We start from the raw sequence: 19,646 nt of genomic DNA on the forward strand, positions 1-19,646 counted from the left end.
AACAAACTTCAGAATTACTCTACGAGGATGATCCCAGAAATACCTGACCTGACCTAGAAATGGCGGTAGTTGAGTTGAGGAAATATTAGAAAGTACACAATCTATACAGCATATGCTCCTAGTTTGAAGACGCAATGTTGTTTAGTATTTATTTGGCAGCTATCGATAGTAAAAGCTTTTTGTGAATTTGTCAAATAGAAAAAATTGGTAATTATTATTTTTATTTGAAATATTTGGAAGGTCTTAGCACAACTAATAAATTTGGACATGAGATAGCTGTGCGTAAGATGGGTGCGATAGCGTTGTGAGCAAACGCGGTGTTTGTTCACATTGGAACAAAAACAGCGTCGTGAAGATGTTTCAATCGAGTGATTGGCAGTATTTCATAGAAATAAAGTCGAATTTTTGCGCCGTTCATAACCATGGATGGAACGTGGGTCTATTACTTCACACCCGAAACAAAACAACAATCAAAACAATTGTCTGAAAAGAGAGAACCGGCACTAAAGAAGGCAGTTCTATCTGCAGGCAGGCGCATGGTTTTTTGGGGGGCGGTGGAATAATTTTCATTGACTATCTTGAAAAAGGAAAAACTACCAACGGCGAGTACTATGCGAACTTATTGCAACGTTTAAACGAAGAAATCAAGCAAAAACGGCCGCATTTGGATGCACCAGTACACACATCCGTAATTGCAAAGGCCAAAATTAATAAATAAATACTTTAACTGTTACCTCCTGCACTCTATTCGCTAGATTTAGCCCCATCGGATTATTTTCTGTTCCCAGACTTGAAAAAATGGAAAATGGCTCGGTGGTCGAAGATTTTCCAACAATGAAGAGGTGATGTTGGCAGTTAATGGCTATTTTGAAAAGCTTGGAGATTCTTTTTATAAAAATAAATTATAAATTTTCGTTATTTCTTTGATGGGCCAGGTACTTCTGAGATCATCCTCGTAAATAATCAGAATTGCTCTAAATGATCAACATTTATGATATTTGACAAGATGTATTCAATATATAGGCTCACTTTTGAGATTTTAAATACCTTTTGAAGTACTTTCTGTCCATTTTTTACTACTTTTACTATTGAACTGTTATAATCAACAAAAACTGGTACGCCATGTCCTATCGATTTGTATTACATAGTTTTGGATATTATATTTGTAATATTTTGCAGCTCTGATTGCTCATAAAGTTGAGGAACAGCATTTGTCATCTGAATATCATCAAACTATAACTCGATACAATTTTTACAACTTAAAAAAAAATTAGTGAAATCAGAGTAATTTTTTAAATCTTGTCACTTGAGTATAGAATCGAAGTTTTTTGAAAAAATATTCAATAGAGAAATCTACCGTGAATTAAAACAATAATGACACATATTATAACACTAATTAGAGTATCTTGGATAGAAGAAATGTCAATTGAATTTACAACCACGACTATTTTTTCCGAGTGACATTTATTGTTAATTTGAGTAATCATTCATCTATATGTTTTTCATGTTAATGTTTACTACGTTCATTAAGTAATAAATAATAATACAAAATAACTGAAAATCATTAATTTTAGGTAGGAAGCGTTGGAAGTGGAAAAAGTTCCTTACTTCATATGCTACTAGGCGAACTGCCTATAAAAAGTGGTAAAGTAAAAATATCCGGAACAATATCTTACGCTTCACAAGAGCCTTGGTTGTTCGTTTCAACTGTTAGAGATAATATATTGTTTGGCAAGCCTTATATTAAGGAGAAGTGAGTTATACAAAATATTTGATACGTAAATATTATAAATAATTATGTTAGCTATTATCGTCAAAAGTGATCAAATTCTATATTTTTCAAAATATGTCTCTTAAGCCGAACTCACACAAATTATTGTGTTACGTAGTATCCGGCAGAATTTTTTGCGACGCACATGTTAAATGTAGATGTAGTGATGCGCACATTTTCTACACAAACTTTTTTTGTCACACATGAAGCACGCTAACCGGCAGTCAATGAATGTCAAATGAGTGGCGGCACATAGTGATGTATATGTGGACGTACTAACTGCCGTCACGGCTGAATTAGAATTAAGGAAAAAATATATTATGAATCACCTCATCACCAAAAAGAAGGCTAAATAAAGGAGAAATTGTTAGATGAAGAAAATGTATGTAAATAGAAATAAATATCCTTTGAAGGCAGTACTATTGATTTTCAAAATTTCTTACGTATGTCTCCTGCAGATTTTGATGTCCTAATAAATTTGATCCGACCAAAAATTGCGAGAAAAGATAGATACTTACGATTAACCATGAAATAAAAATTAGCTGTAACTTTTGTAACGCTTTTTGGCAAGTTTTGATTCGTATACAATACGTTTTCAGAAAATCCAAACAAAGTATATAATGTCAACAATTAGAAATAAGACGTACAGACTTAGTGTCAATGCACTAAGCACGGCGCCATAATTTACGTTGTTTCATTATTCGTTCCCTGGCACACATTTTTGCGCTGCATCGTTGTTACAACACATGAATTTATGTCAGATGTGGACCCACCTTAGTATTTAAGCTAGAAGTACAAAAATACATTCATTGATATTCTCACAATATATCGCACCTCCGCTCAAATAGTGTCATACCTCAAAAAATATACCAAATCTCTTTAATTTTACTATTGGTGCTAGAAAACTTGAAAATCTTACCTCAAATTATGTCAAGTAAATAGTTGTCTTTGCAGTAACTTTGTCGGTTTTTGAGTAATCACCAAAAAATTGAGAAATAAAGCTAGAATTAATTTCAACCGCTTATTACTCGATAGTTTGTTTTTTTGACTTATGATACTATTTGAGTGGAGGTTCGATATGTTGTACGTTGTTCTGAAATTCATCAATTGAGTTATGCCCATTACCGTAATATCAATACTAAACTTTATCCACAACTAGAACTGTAAATATAAAGTATATATAAAAAATTTCAAGTGGTAGTAGTAGTTAGTTATAAAAACTACAGTTTTAATTACTCATTCTGTTTATTAATATAGAAAGAAGTCATTGAAGTTGCACGGGCTTCTTTAATTTGAATCCTTATTTCTGAACTTCTCGACTCTTTCCAGTCTTTCACCTACCACGAATCGTTATTCAATGGGCGCTTCAGTTTTGAAGACAACAATACAATTGGTCTTCTTAACTTTAAGTGTCTGTCAATAGTATCGACTAACTTTTGTGATAATATCAACATATTTTGTACATCTGGCATGCTTTCGACTAGAAGTGTCGTCTGCATAGCGCAAATTGTTCAGTTCCTCGCTTATTTTTCCCTGCATGCGTTTGTTGTGACTTAATGCGAACAGACGCTGATAGGTTCAGCCAGAATTTGATTATTATCTGCTTTTATTAATACTTTTTGCGTCACTTTATCAAATACCTTATTATAATAGATACAACAGACGTATAAATTTGAATTAACATCTGGACATCGCTGCCTTGAGGCATTGTAGGCAAACAAGCTGCCCTGCCGAAACAATTTTTGAGGACGAACTGTGTATTTATTATATCTTCTTGTAACTTTTATACACATTACCATCGATGACTTTGAGAAAGGGCTCATTAGGCTAATAGTTTGGTGTTCTTCGAATTTTTTGGCACATGTTTCTTTAGAATTGTGTGAATTATTATAATTCATATCAATTGTTAATTTCTCAGTTAACTCAATCAATAGGAGTAGATCTAAAATTGTATTTACTTATTTCGACAATTTTATCTTTATAGATACGATGAGGTGGTGCGGGTATGTGCCCTGGAAACGGATTTCAACCAATTTCAATTTGGAGACAATACCTTGGTAGAGGAAAGAGGGGTGTCTCTTAGCGGAGGCCAAAGAGCCAGATTAAATTTAGCGAGAGCAGTTTACGCTAGTGCTGATATATATTTACTGGACGATCCGTTATCGGCGGTAGATACGAGGGTAGCAAAACATCTTTTTGAAAGATGCATTAAAGGTTATTTGGGAACTAAGACGACTATTCTAGTTACTCATCAGTTACAATTTTTAGAAGATGCTGACGTAATTGTTGTAATGGACCAAGTAAGTATTTCTAATCGTGGATGAAGTAAAGAGACAGGAAATTTTTTTCTCCTTTTAATTTGGTTAGTCTCTCTATTGTATGATACCGAAAATAACATTTATCACATAATTAACAAAGTAAAAAAAAATTGATTAATTTTAAGTTGGATGTAGTATTAAGCTATCAACATCCAAGTTGATACTCCTAGTACGTATATATGAATCCTATTGCTTCTTTAGTAGATTCCCCTACAAATTTTTCAACTCCTAACATGTGTAACCAATACATACTTCTCGGTAACTCCATCCATCATAGTTTTTCACAGACTTTTATCAGTTGTAAATTGTAATGTGCTAGTCTGGAAAGATTACGTAAAAGCTGACGCTTATCAAATAAATGTATTGGCTTCTTAGAAGTTGTTTTATACTTTATCCGATGATGACCCTTTGACTCACGTTCCAAAAATGCCTGTAAAATCAGATAAGTCCTTAGGATATAATGGTAAATAGGTTATAATGGTAAAAAAACTCAATTTTATTTGGATATGCATTGAATAACTTGCAAATTCAAAAGATACATTGATTACACAAAAGTGAATAAAAATGTTAATTAATTTTAGGGTAAAATTGTAAAAGTAGGATCTTATAATGACATATCAGAAAAATATTTAAATCAGTTGGCAAAAAATGAAGAAGAGATAGAAGTTCAGCACAAAGATCTTGTTCGTAGATACTCACATTCGATAGATGTTGGTGAAGTAAGTTAACAATAAATATAATAAAAAACAGATAAAACACTTAGAAACTTTTATCGGTACACAGATTGGGTTGTGTTCCATCACTACCAAGTTTTATATTTAATACAAATACAAAATTTTATTTTATTGTACTTCATTGCAAAGATTTATGTTTTTTTATATGGAATTTTCTATATTATTGAAACTAATATCGATCTCAACATGAATAATAACTGATTTTATGGCATATAATTGTTTTTTGTTTGTTAATATGATTATGTTGTGACTAGAATAGATTTATCTTCGACACCTTGGAGTGAAGCCACTGCGTTGATATTCTCATAATAGTAGTTTAAGCTACTTTTCTCCCGAATTCAAAGTATCCCTTCATATAAGGGTTACTATGGCGTTATTTACATTTTAATGCTTGAAAACCTCCATAAACTTTCAAGACCAGCTTTATGAGTGCTTGTGTCAGTCCTTTGCGAATTTCTCCCGTTTTATAGAGATAGTTACATGATCAGATGCCCTCATTCCTCCAGCATTCAAAGAAAACTTGAAATTCATAAAAGACATAAACAAATATCAAAATACCAATGAATAATAGGTAACAATTCTACGTTTCGACCTATTTCGGTATTTATTAAAATATTGTTTATCAGTAGAGACCTCAAAATTATCACGAAAACCATATAAAAAGGTCTAAGATGTAAAAAGTTATAGAAAAATACCAACATACAAAGCAATACCAATTTCCGGTAGTTAATCACACACTAACAGTTACTATCACCCTGTCTTCGGTTCACTATTTTATTTTGTTTTGCGATCTAAAATGTGTAGCTTGAGAGCGAGTCTCTGTCTTCTTTTACCTCATTAGTAACAAAACATTTGGAAGATTCAGTTAATTTGAAAAACCAATGAGATCATAATTGTGATACTCGAAAATAGTTTATGAGATTTCCTTCCATGAATGAAAATATTTTCTCTTATTCAGTGAAATAGATTCAAATAATAATTTCTGGAGATAATTCATATTCATCATTTCTAAGCTGTTGAGATTGTTATTTATTAACGTTGATCCAGTTGTAATTAAAATGATTTCATTTAAGATATTAAGAACCGATGAAAAAGCTGAACATAACGCTGAAGCTATGAATACCGGAGCAATACCATTCTCAACATACGCAAAGTACTTCGGATATGGAACAAGTCTTACAGGATTTTTAATCATGTGTCTACTATTTATTCTTGCACAAGTAGCTTCAAATGCTGGAGATCTTTGGTTAACACAATGGTAAGAACACAAATTATTTTCAGCTCCAATAATTATATGAATTGTTCAGTTTATATGTATACGTATATGTTATTGTGAATCTCCAATATTAGTTAATGTTAAGATGCACCAGTGTATGTCGACAATCACCAATTCCGATGGTGTAACTCGAAAACTGTTCTTAATTTGCACTTGAATCGGACATACACCGGAGGAGATACTGCGAACCTTAAATTCGGCGATTTACAATTTGCGTGAATGTTAACAAGCGCCAGTGTTTGTTCGAAAAGCGAGAACGTCATATATACTGTTCTATCTTCAATATACACTGCTTCACTCACTGACAGTCGTAAATGCGTCGCTGCGCTATTTTGTTTTCACACATGTAACGAAAAGGTTATTTTTCTTCAACTTAACCTAACCTAACCTAATTTACCTACCTATACCTAGTATAGGTAGGTTGTTTCGATTGATAAACAATTTATGATTTTATTTATTGTGAAAATTTGTGACTTCATTAGTCATATACTGGCCTAGAACTTCTGTTTCCACACATCATTATTTCTCTACATCAATCAGCAGGCATCATTACTTCGGTCATAACGAATATTGACCAAGTCGTCGTGGTCTATGATAACAGTCACCGTTGAATGACCGAAATCATCATGAAAAGGATAAGTAACAGTCATTCACCAACTACCTTGGTGGATATTAACAGGCACCAGAGTATCTTAACATATACTGCATTTCGGACATTCACAGTAACATATATAAAGATTTGGGGTCTCGTAACCACTGCGATCCAAAGGATCTATTTTGTCTCCTTTTCTTGCTGCGATACTGGAGATCCCAGTGTTTACAGCATTAATCCACTAATTCCTCTCTTTTTAGAAACTCTAGAATGTGGGATGGCTTTAATTGCCAGAGATCTTCGTCTTCTATTTCAAGCGCTCCCAGGTGTAGTGCTCTGGAGTTCCTTAGTGTTTCATACTTCGAGAGAATTTGGATAGAGGTTTCGTCCTCTGTGCAACAAAATTTGTACCGCATTATCTGTTCTTACTTAGGTTTCTTCTAGGTTCTTACTGTTTATTTATACAATAACACTTGAATTAAACAATTGACTAACAATTATTTTGTAATTCATTTTAATTCACTATTTGGTTTACTTTCTACTATTCCGATGTGTTTCCTATGACATGAAATTATTCACGTACTGTTAGATACTATCCTAATTCTCAAAATTTTCGATTTCCTGGAAATTTCTAATTGTTAACAAACAAAAAAATAGAAAGTAATAGCTGCCTTTTAGGAAATGCTTTCACTAAACTTCAGATTCGATTAACAAATCCGAACAGGACAAGCTTCACGGTCTATATCAGTGGATGAGTACCAAACAATACAATCAATTAAAATGTTTTAATAAAATAATATTTTGACGTCGCGACGGTTAATTATTTTTTTAAGGTTTTGTTAGTAATGCTGAATCACTTCATTGACTGGCGAAATAATGCTTTGATATTTTTTAGGGTGAATGAAGAAAGTGAAGTGGCTAGTTTATCACATAACCTTACACAAAATATAGTTATAGCAAATGACAGTTCAATAACAAACTACACGAAATATAATTATACAGTTGTAAATTCTGAAACACTTCCCAAACATGAAGAAACATCAATTACTCGGAATATGTATATTATCATTTATTCGATAACAATGGCGTTAGCTTTATTTTTCACACCATTGCGTTCTCTCAATTTCTACAGAATTATCATGAATGCGTCGAGAAATTTACACAAAAGGATGTTCGGAAATGTACTCGAAGCCCCCATGAGATTCTTCGATACTAATCCATCAGGTTAGGGGATATTTTCTTCTTTTCAAATTGAAGATTATTTATGTTCTCAATCCATTTTAGGAAGAATTCTCAGTAGGTTTTCAAACGATATGGGAATCATTGATGAACTTTTACCGAGAGCTCTGTTGGATGCAGTTCAAATATTTCTAGTTTTATTGGGAATTTTGATATTAGTATTTATAAAAATACCATGGATGATCGTACCAGCTTTAGTTTTAGGTGTACTCTTCTACTATTTTAGAATCGTATTTTTAAAAACTAGTCAAGACATTAAAAGATTGGAGGGAGTAAGTAAGTAAAGCTATAAATTAATACAGTTATATACAAACATTTGAAACAAATGCGGCAAACTTTCACCGACAATAGCAGTTTTTAGAACGAAACAACTTACGGCTATTAATTTTTCTAAACAATAATTCCGTGAATATTCGCTTTCATCATCTTTTTCATAAAATATAACGAAATTTGATTGAATATGCTTCTATTAACCGATTGTTGAATTTTATCATTATTTTTAGATCGTGCTCCAGTTTTTTCACATTTAATGGCCACTTTAGATGGTATGGTAACAATAAGATCTAGAAAATGTGAAGAAATGGTGATTAACGAATTCGAATTTCTCGTGGATCGCCATTCAGCCACTTGGTATTTATATTTAGCTTCCTGTGAAAGTTTTGGATTTTATTTAGATTGTATAAGTACGCTTTTTATAGCTATAGTAACCTACCAGTTTCTTATTGTAGAAAGTTCCTGTAAGTATACAGCAAAATAAGAATTAATTGTAAATTATATATTCGTATCATGAATGTCAATTTGACATTATGTGGCTATTTTGTTTCTCTCTATTTTCCCATACAGAGGTCGGTCGCAACAAATTTGCATTTAGAGATAAAATGCAGCGTCAAAATGGATGTATTAAAAATATTTCAAAAGGAATTCGAAAAAAGTGTTCAATTTAATGCATTTACGGCAACGTTTCTTAACGGAGAGGCAGGTCCGGCGAAGTATATCAAGCTGTACCCGAAGAGTTTCAAAATCTTCTTGAATTGCAGTGGGGTGTCATCGAGTAGCGCATCCCATCAATACAAGTATAGAGGAAAAAATACTGCTCGGCAGCCTTCCTGGATGTTAGCCAGGCTTTTGATAAAGTCTGGCATGTAGGTCTGTTAAATAAAATCAAATTCTATTTACCCAATTCATACCACACTTTGCTTCAATCATATCTGTCAAACAGAGCCTTCAGAACAAAAGTTACTGATGAGACCTCTGAATTTCAACCTATTGAAGCTGAAGTTCCAAAAGGCAGCGTCCTAGGGCCAGTCCTGTACCTGATTTATATACTTTTGAGTTTTCAACCACAAACTACACTATGACAAGTACATTTGCTGATAACACAGTGATACTGGCTATACATGAGGATCCAATAATAGCTTCTGCCAATCTCCAAGACCACTTATTCCAGATCGAAGCATGGCTCGAAAAATGGAGAATAAAAATTAACGAAAACAAATCCCAGCACATAACATTTACCTTTAGAAAAAGCTAATGTCCTCCAGTTACTATTAACATCATAGTGATACCTGTAACTTCTTGTGTCAAACACCTGGGATTACACTCAATTGGAGGAAGCACCGAGCCAAGAAACGGAATAAAATCAACCTAAAGTCCGGGAACTATTTTAACTACTCGGAAGAAGATCGCCAGTCTCACAACAGAATAAAATCTTAATATATAGGGTAGTCATCATGCTCATCTGGACATACGGAATAGAATTATGAGGATGTACCAGCAAATCTAGTATTGCTCTCATATAACGAGGATAATCTAAAATCCTTGGATTACTAGTGAAGGTACCATGGTATTTCACAAACAAATTGATCCATCATGACTTTCGTATACCAAAAATACAAGAGACGGTCCAAGAAAGAAGCCGTAGCCACTATCTTAAGCTGGACAGCCATCCCAATCTACTGCCACAGCCACTAACCCAAGAATCAAACAACACAAGAGTGAAACGAAGCTGGCCCATTGATCTCAAATAAGACCAACCTATAGGTCCATAACTAACAGAAAAGCTCATAGAAAATGTATTTCTGATTGTTGTTGATGGTACAAAAAAAATTGCATTTGGGAGGTCGAGAAGGGTCCATGGTCCTCTTGCAAAAACGCGGTCCTTCAGAAGGCGCCACAGAGAGAAATCATGGGGTGTCACATGACTGTGTGGACTACTCAAAGAAACCTTGTCTGCCAAAATGAACATTGGGATTCTCCCGCACACAAACACGTTGTGCGGCGAAGCTCCAGCCTGCATGAAATAAGGGAGGTTCGCGATTGTTGGATCGTTGTTCATTTGCCCACGTAAATTTTCGATTATTTTCAGATAACTTTGGCCTGTCACGTGACTCTCAAAAAAGTACGGTCCTCCCGCAAGGATACTTGTCGATGTTTCGAGAGCGTTGCCTAACTTATGCCAATCTATGTATAATATAATTCATTCTAGTCCTTCTTCATTAATTCATTCAAATATTTCCTACTACTTCTTCAGTCTTGGTTGTTTAAAATACCGCTTAAGTAGCATTTCCTTCAAACCACCAGAAACGAGTATTTGTACCAACAAACCTGCAAAATTTTTGATGACTTATTGTTAAAAAACACCTTATGATGTGATAATAATATGATAATAATAACCAAAATTAATTTTTTCGAATTAAATGGTGCTTCATTTGAAAAACAAAAGAACAAAACACAGAATTACGTTGTATGATGTTTCACGTGCCATATTACAACTTTCATTTACCCCTAGGCTTAGAGTATTTTTTTATTCACATTCAACACTTTCAGAAATACACCTCTATTATTCCACTTTCAGCTATCGAGACAACTGGCAACGTTGGTCTAGTTTTATCACAGTGTCTTATATTAACGGGAATGCTTCAGTTAGGAGTTCGACAGACAGCTGAAGTTGCCAATAACATGACTAGCGTAGAAAGAGTTCTTCAGTATGCCAATTTGGAAAGGGAAACTGAAGAAAATAAAACTCTCTCAGCAAAAAATTTGTTTGCTACATTCAAAACTCTTAATAAAGAATGGCCGCATTCTGGTGAAATCAGATTTAGAAACGTTTATTTGCGGTACACTTTAGAAAAACCACCAGTATTAAAAAATTTGAGTTTAACATTTGAAGCAGGAGAAAAAGTGAGTATTGGTTCTCATTTAAATTCAGATACTTACCTAACTATTAACTAGCAGATTCTTAATGCAATATAAAAAATTGCAGAAATCTAAACAACACGGTATAAATTTTGCAGTTTGAGTTTTAATTCACAGAAAATAAATAAATGAACAATAGAAAAAAAATACAGAAACTGATGCTGGTATATCTATTTCATCCTCTTTACCATACCCCTTAACTTTTTCCTGATATCCAGATTTTATCTTATTAGTAATAATTTTAGATAGGTGTTGTTGGAAGAACTGGTGCTGGAAAATCCTCCCTGATATCAGCCCTGTTCAGATTGTCGCCTATAGAAGGATACATATTCATAGACGATGTAGAAACGTCAGAAGTCAAACTTTCCGAGCTGAGATGTAAAATTTCTATAATACCTCAAGAGCCAGTTCTGTTCTCAGCAACAGTCAGATATAATCTAGATCCTTTTGGTACAGTTACAGACGGGCAAATATGGGAAGCGTTAGAGCACGTAAGAAAATTTATATTGAAAGAAAATAATAAATTTTATCTCGATTATATCCATATCAAATATAACTATCAAATCATGACGTACATTCGGCAAAATTATACTGAATTTCATCTTAATCAATCAATCATAAAATATTTCATATTATACTTTGTAGAACAACGATTTTCACTAGATTTCAAGTTGTTTCAAGTATAAGCAAGCCCAATTCCAAACACTAGTCATACTACATTAGATACCCGACCCTATTGATCGTTTATTCATATACAATTTAAATATATGCACATATTAAAAATGTATTACTTGGTCATTCAATTTAGGTGAAATAATAGTCCAAAAAATCATAACAAGATTCATGATTTGGTTGTACAAATTAGAGATCAATTTGCAACTTACAATTTAGTGTTTATATTGAGCGTTATATTATTACACGTCATATAAGAAGATTTAATTTCAAACGTCTTAAAATCGCAATAAATCGCTTTGTAATACTTTCAAGCTTAGAAATTAATAAATCTATTGAATTTTTAACGCCTCTGAACATGCTGAAAATGCAGAATGCACTTGGCAGCATTCTGTAAAGAGAGAAATTATGAAGCTCTTGAGGAGATTTCAAACGAATACATGTGGTATTCCAAGTTCCCGCTAAGACGTGAGCTAATGGCACCGATTATAAGGAGAAGTTGTTAAAATGGTTTAGAATATTTCAGTGGAACATCGCAAAAAAAGTATTTCAAGATTTTAGTAAAAATATGGACCTATTAAAGACATAGTTCCTAATTTTGCCAGAAACGCACAGAGGCCAAAAAAAGAAAGCTACAAGCGCCACCAAAGGAACGAAAATCTAGCTCTGCAGCTCTGAAAACTGAAGTTATCATCGGGATTTTGGAAAACTATGGAGAATACTCACCGAATGCCTAATAAAAGAAGTTCTATCAAATATCTGTCTTAGAGTTCCTGTGACTTGACTATGAAGCAAACTTATATTTAGTAGAATATCTCAAAAAACAGCAACCCCTTTCGTGACTACTCGATAAATGAAAATTTTTTTTTACTTTAGTTAATCCAGCAATTCTTATTATGATTGCATTATCAGATTGCTGAATATTTTCCTTTTTTAAACATTCAAATATATTCAAAATAACTTGCTGTGTTTGTATGACTAAATTTTTATTATTAAATTCATACCTATCTTTATTCTCACTACACTGTGCAATTTCATTGTGATCATTCGCCCATGGTCTAAAGGACGCCATATTTTTATTTATTTGAGGAAATTTATGAATTAAATAAATCTCACCAAGCCAAGCCACTGTTTATCGCAGACTGTCTAGCAGGAATATTTCAAAGAAATTGTGTACATACGCCTTCCGACAGCTTCGACCAATAGAAACGCATTTATGTAATTGATATTGGAAGAACTATATACAAAGAAGCGACAGAGAGACGAAGGAACACAAGCGTACCGTCCTCACTCTCGAATCCGGGTTCCTGCGTGTAGGTTCGTGGAGTTTGGAGCGGGCTTTAAAACCCACTGGAGCTACTCTCTCGTGATGTATCATAAATTTTGTAATATTATTCGTAAAACAATCTATTATTTTTGAAATTGCTGACTATTTCAGTATAATCCAAATGTTCACACTGTAGAACCTATCACAAAGAAATATGGTGTTACAGTTAAAACACCAGTTGGCTGGTGTTTCAACTTTGATGTTTTGAACGACCATGGATACGGACAGTTTTACAGAGTTATAAGTTAAAATGTGTCAATCAGTTATAATTTCAAACGAAAATAACATCAAAAATATTAATTAAAATGAACCCAGTGATATATTGGGCACAAAAAATATATTTAGTTCATTGAAATAGAATGCCGTTTTATTATACAAGTTTTATTATTATCTATTCGATTTATGTAAACGTGAAATATGTTTTAGGTTGAAATGAAAAACTCAATAGGTAATCTCGAAACAGAAATCAGAGAAGGTGGATCTAATTTTAGCACAGGACAGAGGCAGTTGATGTGCCTTGCAAGAGCTATAGTGAGAAACAACAAAATTTTAGTTTTGGATGAAGCTACAGCGAACGTTGACCCTAAGTAATTGAATTTTTATCATATAATTCATTGTGGAAAGTCGGCTGATATTTTGTATGAATAATCAAAAAGTGACGCTAAACGGATAAGCAACTTTCAACAAAAGCCATCCATAAATAAGCAGAAAAAGACAATAAACTTGTATTATTTAAGCATGCTATATACGGTAGTTTGAATATATCATATATTTCCGAATAATTTTCAATCTTGTGATTTTGGTAGGTCTTCAACCCTCATTTATTCTAAGGATGTTCGTATGTCCGCAACTTGAATTTACTTACTTAATCTTGACACCAGCAATTTCTATTCTCTCTTGCCCGGTGTCTTTTGCTTAATTTTCTCCTCCTCGGTCTATATCCTTCTTATCAATCGCTCTTCTTCCATTCTCTTAACATGGTAAAACCATCCAAATTGTCCTTTTATTCCTTTTATTGTCGTAATTTGATTTATTATCCATTTCCTTTAGAAATCTCATTTCTGTAATTTGATTTTACTTTTTCATTTCAGTAAGAGTGACCATGTCTCAGATCCAAATGTTAATATGGGTGTATCTGTTGATAACATTGAATAATCTTTCAGCTGCTCTAGTTCTCTCGTTTATCTATTGTTCCATTCTTCTATTTTGTATCAGTGTAGAGTATTTGCACCTTTTGACCTGCTCTATATTTGATTCTACCAATTAAGTTTTGTCTTATTATCATCGACTGTTAGTTCATATTCATTATCTGTAGATTATCATTGTATATTTTTAAATTTGAGTTGAAGGTTTCTCATCTTCTGCCATTTCGTGTTTTTATTCCCTCATCTAACACTATGGTGAATAATAATATGCATCCTTGCTTTACTCATTTTTGTTATTCTGAACCTATTTGATACCTCTTGCCTAACTCTGACATAGTTTTTCGTATGTTTATATGAAGCCTCTGCTCAGTTTGTTAGTTTTTCTTCTATACCTCTATTTTCTAGGCTTTTCCATATATCATTCCTATTGACTCGGTCGAATGCTTTTTCAAGATCTATAAAACATATGTTAATCTTCCTGTCTTGACTTATTGCTTTTTTCAGTATTTGTCCAATTATGAAGTTTGCATCTGTTATTCGTCTGTTCTAAATCCTTGATATGAGTCTTCTATGGTTCTTTCTAGATCGTCTATTAGTCTGTTTTCTATTATTCTCGTATATATCTTGCTGATTGTACTTAGTAATGTGATTCCTTCATAATAGTTACAGTTTCTTGTCATATATTTTGTTCACTATGTTTTTTAGTGTCTGTGTTATTTCTCTCTGATTTCTGATTCAAATCATCAGTATACCCATTATTAATTTCATTATAATTTTTTAGTACCGACGCTCTGATTCAAAAAACCATTCGCAGGAACTTTAGACATTGTACGGTCATAACAATAGCTCATAGATTAAATACAATAATGGATTCCGACAAAGTTCTGGTAATGGATGCCGGACGATCTGTTGAATTTGATCACCCACACATTCTATTGAAAAATCCGAAGGGATACTTTACAAAAATGTTAGCAGAAACTGGACCAGCTACGGAACAATCATTAAGAACTATAGCTGAAGATCATTACAGACGAAAGTTCTCGGATAAAAAAGAATAACCAATAATTATCAGTAATCATAATTTAGTGTATATAGAGACGAAGTCTTGTGAAATATGTTAAATAAAATCATCACATACTGGTTTTATTCTCTTTTTCTTTAATTGGTTTCGAATAGTCTCAAATTCATCCTTTAGGATGTTCTACAGCTCTTGCTTACGGCAAACTACGATAATTCAGAAAATAATAAATTTTGTTACTGTACTAGACTAAACAAGAATTGCCAACATCTTGATTTCCGAAATTTTAGGCCTTTTAGCTACTAAAGAAAAATGAAATTTTTAGATCATGATTTGATAGTTTAAATAATTTCTTATGCTATCATGGAATTATACGGTGGAAATTTCATGGAAATAATTAAATTTTTGTCATAGCCTAGTGGCAAAGACACTTTGATTCATGCTATAATAATTAAGTTCGCTAAATTTTTACACAATTTTTCAAAGCTTATATCTCCAAAACTGAAAAAACTGAAACCTGCATATTATAAAAATCTAATTCTAAATGGTTTACAATATCCAACTTCCATGATTTAGTTTTTTTTCCAATACTCCATGAAACAATTTGAGAATAAGTGAAAATTAGTTTTTTTCCGTAATTTGATTGCCTTGGATAGAAAAGACAATTTGAATATGCTAGAGGAAATTATTAAATGTACTTATTGACAGAAACATTTATTACAATAATGCTTGAACAATTTTCATATGCCTACAAATGTAGGTGTAAATTATATTTTAGCTTTTCATTCGATAAAATTTACTAAAAGTTGTCGGCTCTCTGTAAAGACTTGATATTATTTTCCTCTTGAATATACTGCATAGCACTAGCTAGAGTTAAGCCTGGAGGCTCTTGGAATTTGGAACCAACATGTTTCTGAAATCAATCATGGTCGCACTTCGCTACAGGATGAATTTCGTGAAAGTTGTCCAAAATAGCCTACCGTGCTAAAAAACATCCATGCTGTGCGTAAACTGATGAACATTTGGCTGTCAAAAACATTTGTTCACGTTGGATACCATGTATTTTGAATATTCAATGCGGTACTTCAAAATATGTCGTATACATATGAACCCGAAACAAAATAGAAATCGATTGTAAGCGTCTTTCAAAACGACCCAATTCAACAAAAGTTGCTCGCGCACTTCGGAGCAGATGGTCGTCTGGTTTTTCGGAATGACTGAACATGTCGATACTGTTCCATTAGAGCAAAGTAGAACGATCAATTCTAAATTGTACACTATCATTTGTTTGCTAGAAGTGTTCGTAAAAATAATGAATACTAATCGGAGAAGACGACTCATTCTCCACCACGAGAATGCGATATATCTACATCAGTTCAAATAAAAACGTTTTTAATCACTCATTGAATTGATGGGTTATACGTCGTACAGTCCAGTCCTTATTTGGCACCCAATGATTTCTTGTTATTTCTGCAAATAAAAAAAAAACTGCGGCGATGTCAACGTCACCTGAAGAAGTGGTTGACACGTTCAAGTCATATGTTTTGAATGTACTTCAATCGGAATGGAAAAAATGCTTCGACAATTGGTTCAAGAGCATGCGAAAGCGTATTGATCTTAATGAAGAATATTTTGAAAAATAATAAAGTCGTATCCAATTGTGATTTGTCTATCTCAAGACTTAAGTAGCATCCCTCGTATTGAAATTCTATAGCTCTACTTGTCATTTTTGGAATAATACTTTGTAAACGTGAAATATTTTGGATACAATGCTCATTACCAGGAATCCTATTAAAATAAAGATTCAATTCAATTCAATTCAATTCAATGTTGAAGTTATCTTGATTAAGTCATACAATTCACTGGAACTTTTATCGAAATTCAGTAAAATATAGTTTTTCACGTCAAATCATGAAAGAGCCATTGCATTTTTTTTGAATACCTCAATTTTAAATAAAGGTTCCTCAAATATCTGCTGATGAATAACTCAAAGGATTCAAAGCAGAATAATTTGATGTAAAATGTAACTTATAGTTTATATTATACTGTTAGTTTATTACTTTTGTTGGACTTTCGTTTTTAAAACAAGAAAATATAATATGTATATCTCTTAAAAAAATTATTTCTACCAACTTTCTCTCCATACTCTATTTTAATGAAAAACTGTTACCATTGTTAAGTCGTGAGTATTATTCTTTATTGGTTGAACAAATTCACATATTCTAATATAATTATTGAAATAAAAATTTCAAAATCAAGTATCTTGCACAATCCAAGCATTTTGAATCTCCTCCATAGTTTTTCCGTTAGTTTCCACAATACAAAAATATACAAATATAACAGAAATTAAGCAGAACATAGATAAAATGAAAAAACAAAATCCCAATCCTAAATGATTTATAAAGAAACTAAAATAATTCACTATTGTGAACACTGATATCCAATAAATTGTACAAATAAATGAAACACAAAGAGACTTGATTCTCCATGGAAAAACCTCAGAAAATATCACGAAAGGAATAGACCCAAAGCCTATTTGATAACTTACAATAAAGGAGCTCAGAATAAAAATTGGTAGGAGGTCTAAAGAATACATTGTAACTCCTGAATCAATTGAAAAACAATATATACCCAGACATGTTAAGAATATCGACATTAAAATAGATGATATCATCAATAAAATTTTTCTACCAAACCTAGCCCCCAAACAAGGAGTTATAAAACTTCCGATAAATTGAAATGTTCCGAAAATTATCGAGCACACAGACGAATCCATATCTGTATTGGTCATGGTAAAAATAGTTTCACTAAGCATTAGAAGAGCATTTATACCAGTTAGCTGTTGAAAAATAAATAGCCCTGCAACCGATAAAAACTTCCTAATAAAAATACCATTTTTCAAAAAATATTTTTTATTATACTTCCGCTGTTCCCTAATGATGTTTTTAATCTCAGCAAATTCATTATCTACGTTTTCATTCTCATATCTAATTTTCTGTAAAGCTTGTCTGGCTAAACTATCCTGTTTTTTTAGTAAATGGAAATACACAGTTTCCTCTCCAAACGTTGTAAATGAAATAAAAAAAAGAAGGGGAAAAATTCCTAGCAGCAAATTAAAGTGTTGAATGGTTAACAAAAGTCCAGATAAATAAGTAAATAAGATTCCCCCACAAATCATCACACCCGCTATCGAGCTTAGAGTTACTCTGTTGAATTTATTAGACATTTCTACTGCATAAATTGGCACTACTGAAAATGTACCACCAACTGCTATTCCCAAAATAAATCGTGCTGTATAATACATGTAGATGTTATTGGATAAACCCATTATTAAATAAGGAATTAAATACGGGAATCCCAAGGATAATACAGTAATTCTTCTCCCAAAATAATTTGCCAGAGAAGTGAATATGTATCCACTTATAGATGCTCCGATGGTTGGTAGAGTAACTATCAATGACAGTTTTTCGTATGTTATTGTTTCATTAAAAATGTTAGCTGTTCCATTTTTAAGTTGAGGTAATATGGGCGATGTCCAAGTTATGACGGTTCCCAAGGAAATGAAAAGGACGTTAGCTGAAACAAATCATAGATATCAGAAATTTTGTTTAACAACAAGTACGTGAAGTGGTGGCGGATTTACCGTTTTACCGCCTGTAGGCTATTCATCTTTTACCGCTTTTATTGACTTCTGAAATTGGATACCTTATTTCTCAATTATTCAAATTACATTTTCTATCAATGAAATTTCAACTCTATAATCGGAAAATTAACGTTTCGTGTAAGATACTTGGTTTTTTCACGGCAAAGGGTTGTTCAATAACACAATTTTTAGCATATTTAACAGAGCGTTCTACAAATTACTTTTCTTTCTATTAAGAAATCTGATCTTATGTAAATAGATTTAAAAAAATTGATCAAAATTGGCTGCACCTTGAAATCTACCGTCTTGGCTGCAGCCTACTGAATCTGCAGGTAAATTCACTACTGATGTGAAGTAATGAAAAAATGAACTTGTGTGCTGAAAGTTTCCTATTAGTCTATTGTTAAATCAACGGCGTGCCATTTGAAGAAATATTTACAAGGTTCACAAGTTCGTTTAGTTTACAAGCGTGTATTTAGTAGTTTTGGATAAACCATCTGGGAACGTTTCGGTGTATATTACGTTGTCCATTCTGTTTAGAGAAATTAAGGCAATGTTCCTCTTTTGGAACAACAGGTAGTTTTAATTTTTCTTAATACGTATGCAGATAATTAATAAAAAGGAAATAAAGCTTTATATGTATAATTGTTGCTAGAACTTTTCCCAAGTAGCAGTACTACTTTTTTTAATGAAAAATAACCGTCCACATAAAAATT

The 19,646-nt window shown here is 32.6% G+C and overlaps 1 protein-coding gene across 2 annotated transcripts in view; it reads left to right on the forward strand.

The window, feature by feature from the left end:
* Positions 1-15,415, forward strand: part of LOC130447178 (ATP-binding cassette sub-family C member 4-like) — a 30,211-nt gene extending 14,796 nt beyond the window's left edge. For both annotated transcript variants that reach the window (XM_056783871.1, XM_056783868.1), the window contains exons 8-18: positions 1,575-1,753; positions 3,756-4,071; positions 4,671-4,808; positions 5,897-6,081; positions 7,587-7,915; positions 7,976-8,206; positions 8,434-8,667; positions 10,785-11,110; positions 11,371-11,616; positions 13,551-13,711; positions 15,051-15,415. In XM_056783871.1, the coding sequence (XP_056639849.1) occupies positions 1,575-1,753; positions 3,756-4,071; positions 4,671-4,808; positions 5,897-6,081; positions 7,587-7,915; positions 7,976-8,206; positions 8,434-8,667; positions 10,785-11,110; positions 11,371-11,616; positions 13,551-13,711; positions 15,051-15,327 (2,622 nt within the window). In that variant the 3' untranslated portion in view covers positions 15,328-15,415. The remainder of the gene's footprint in view (positions 1-1,574; positions 1,754-3,755; positions 4,072-4,670; positions 4,809-5,896; positions 6,082-7,586; positions 7,916-7,975; positions 8,207-8,433; positions 8,668-10,784; positions 11,111-11,370; positions 11,617-13,550; positions 13,712-15,050) is intronic.
* The last annotated feature ends 4,231 nt before the right edge of the window (positions 15,416-19,646 follow it).

This window comes from Diorhabda sublineata, chromosome 1, assembly GCF_026230105.1.
Source record: "Diorhabda sublineata isolate icDioSubl1.1 chromosome 1, icDioSubl1.1, whole genome shotgun sequence".
In the NCBI taxonomy this organism is placed as follows: domain Eukaryota; kingdom Metazoa; phylum Arthropoda; class Insecta; order Coleoptera; family Chrysomelidae; genus Diorhabda; species Diorhabda sublineata.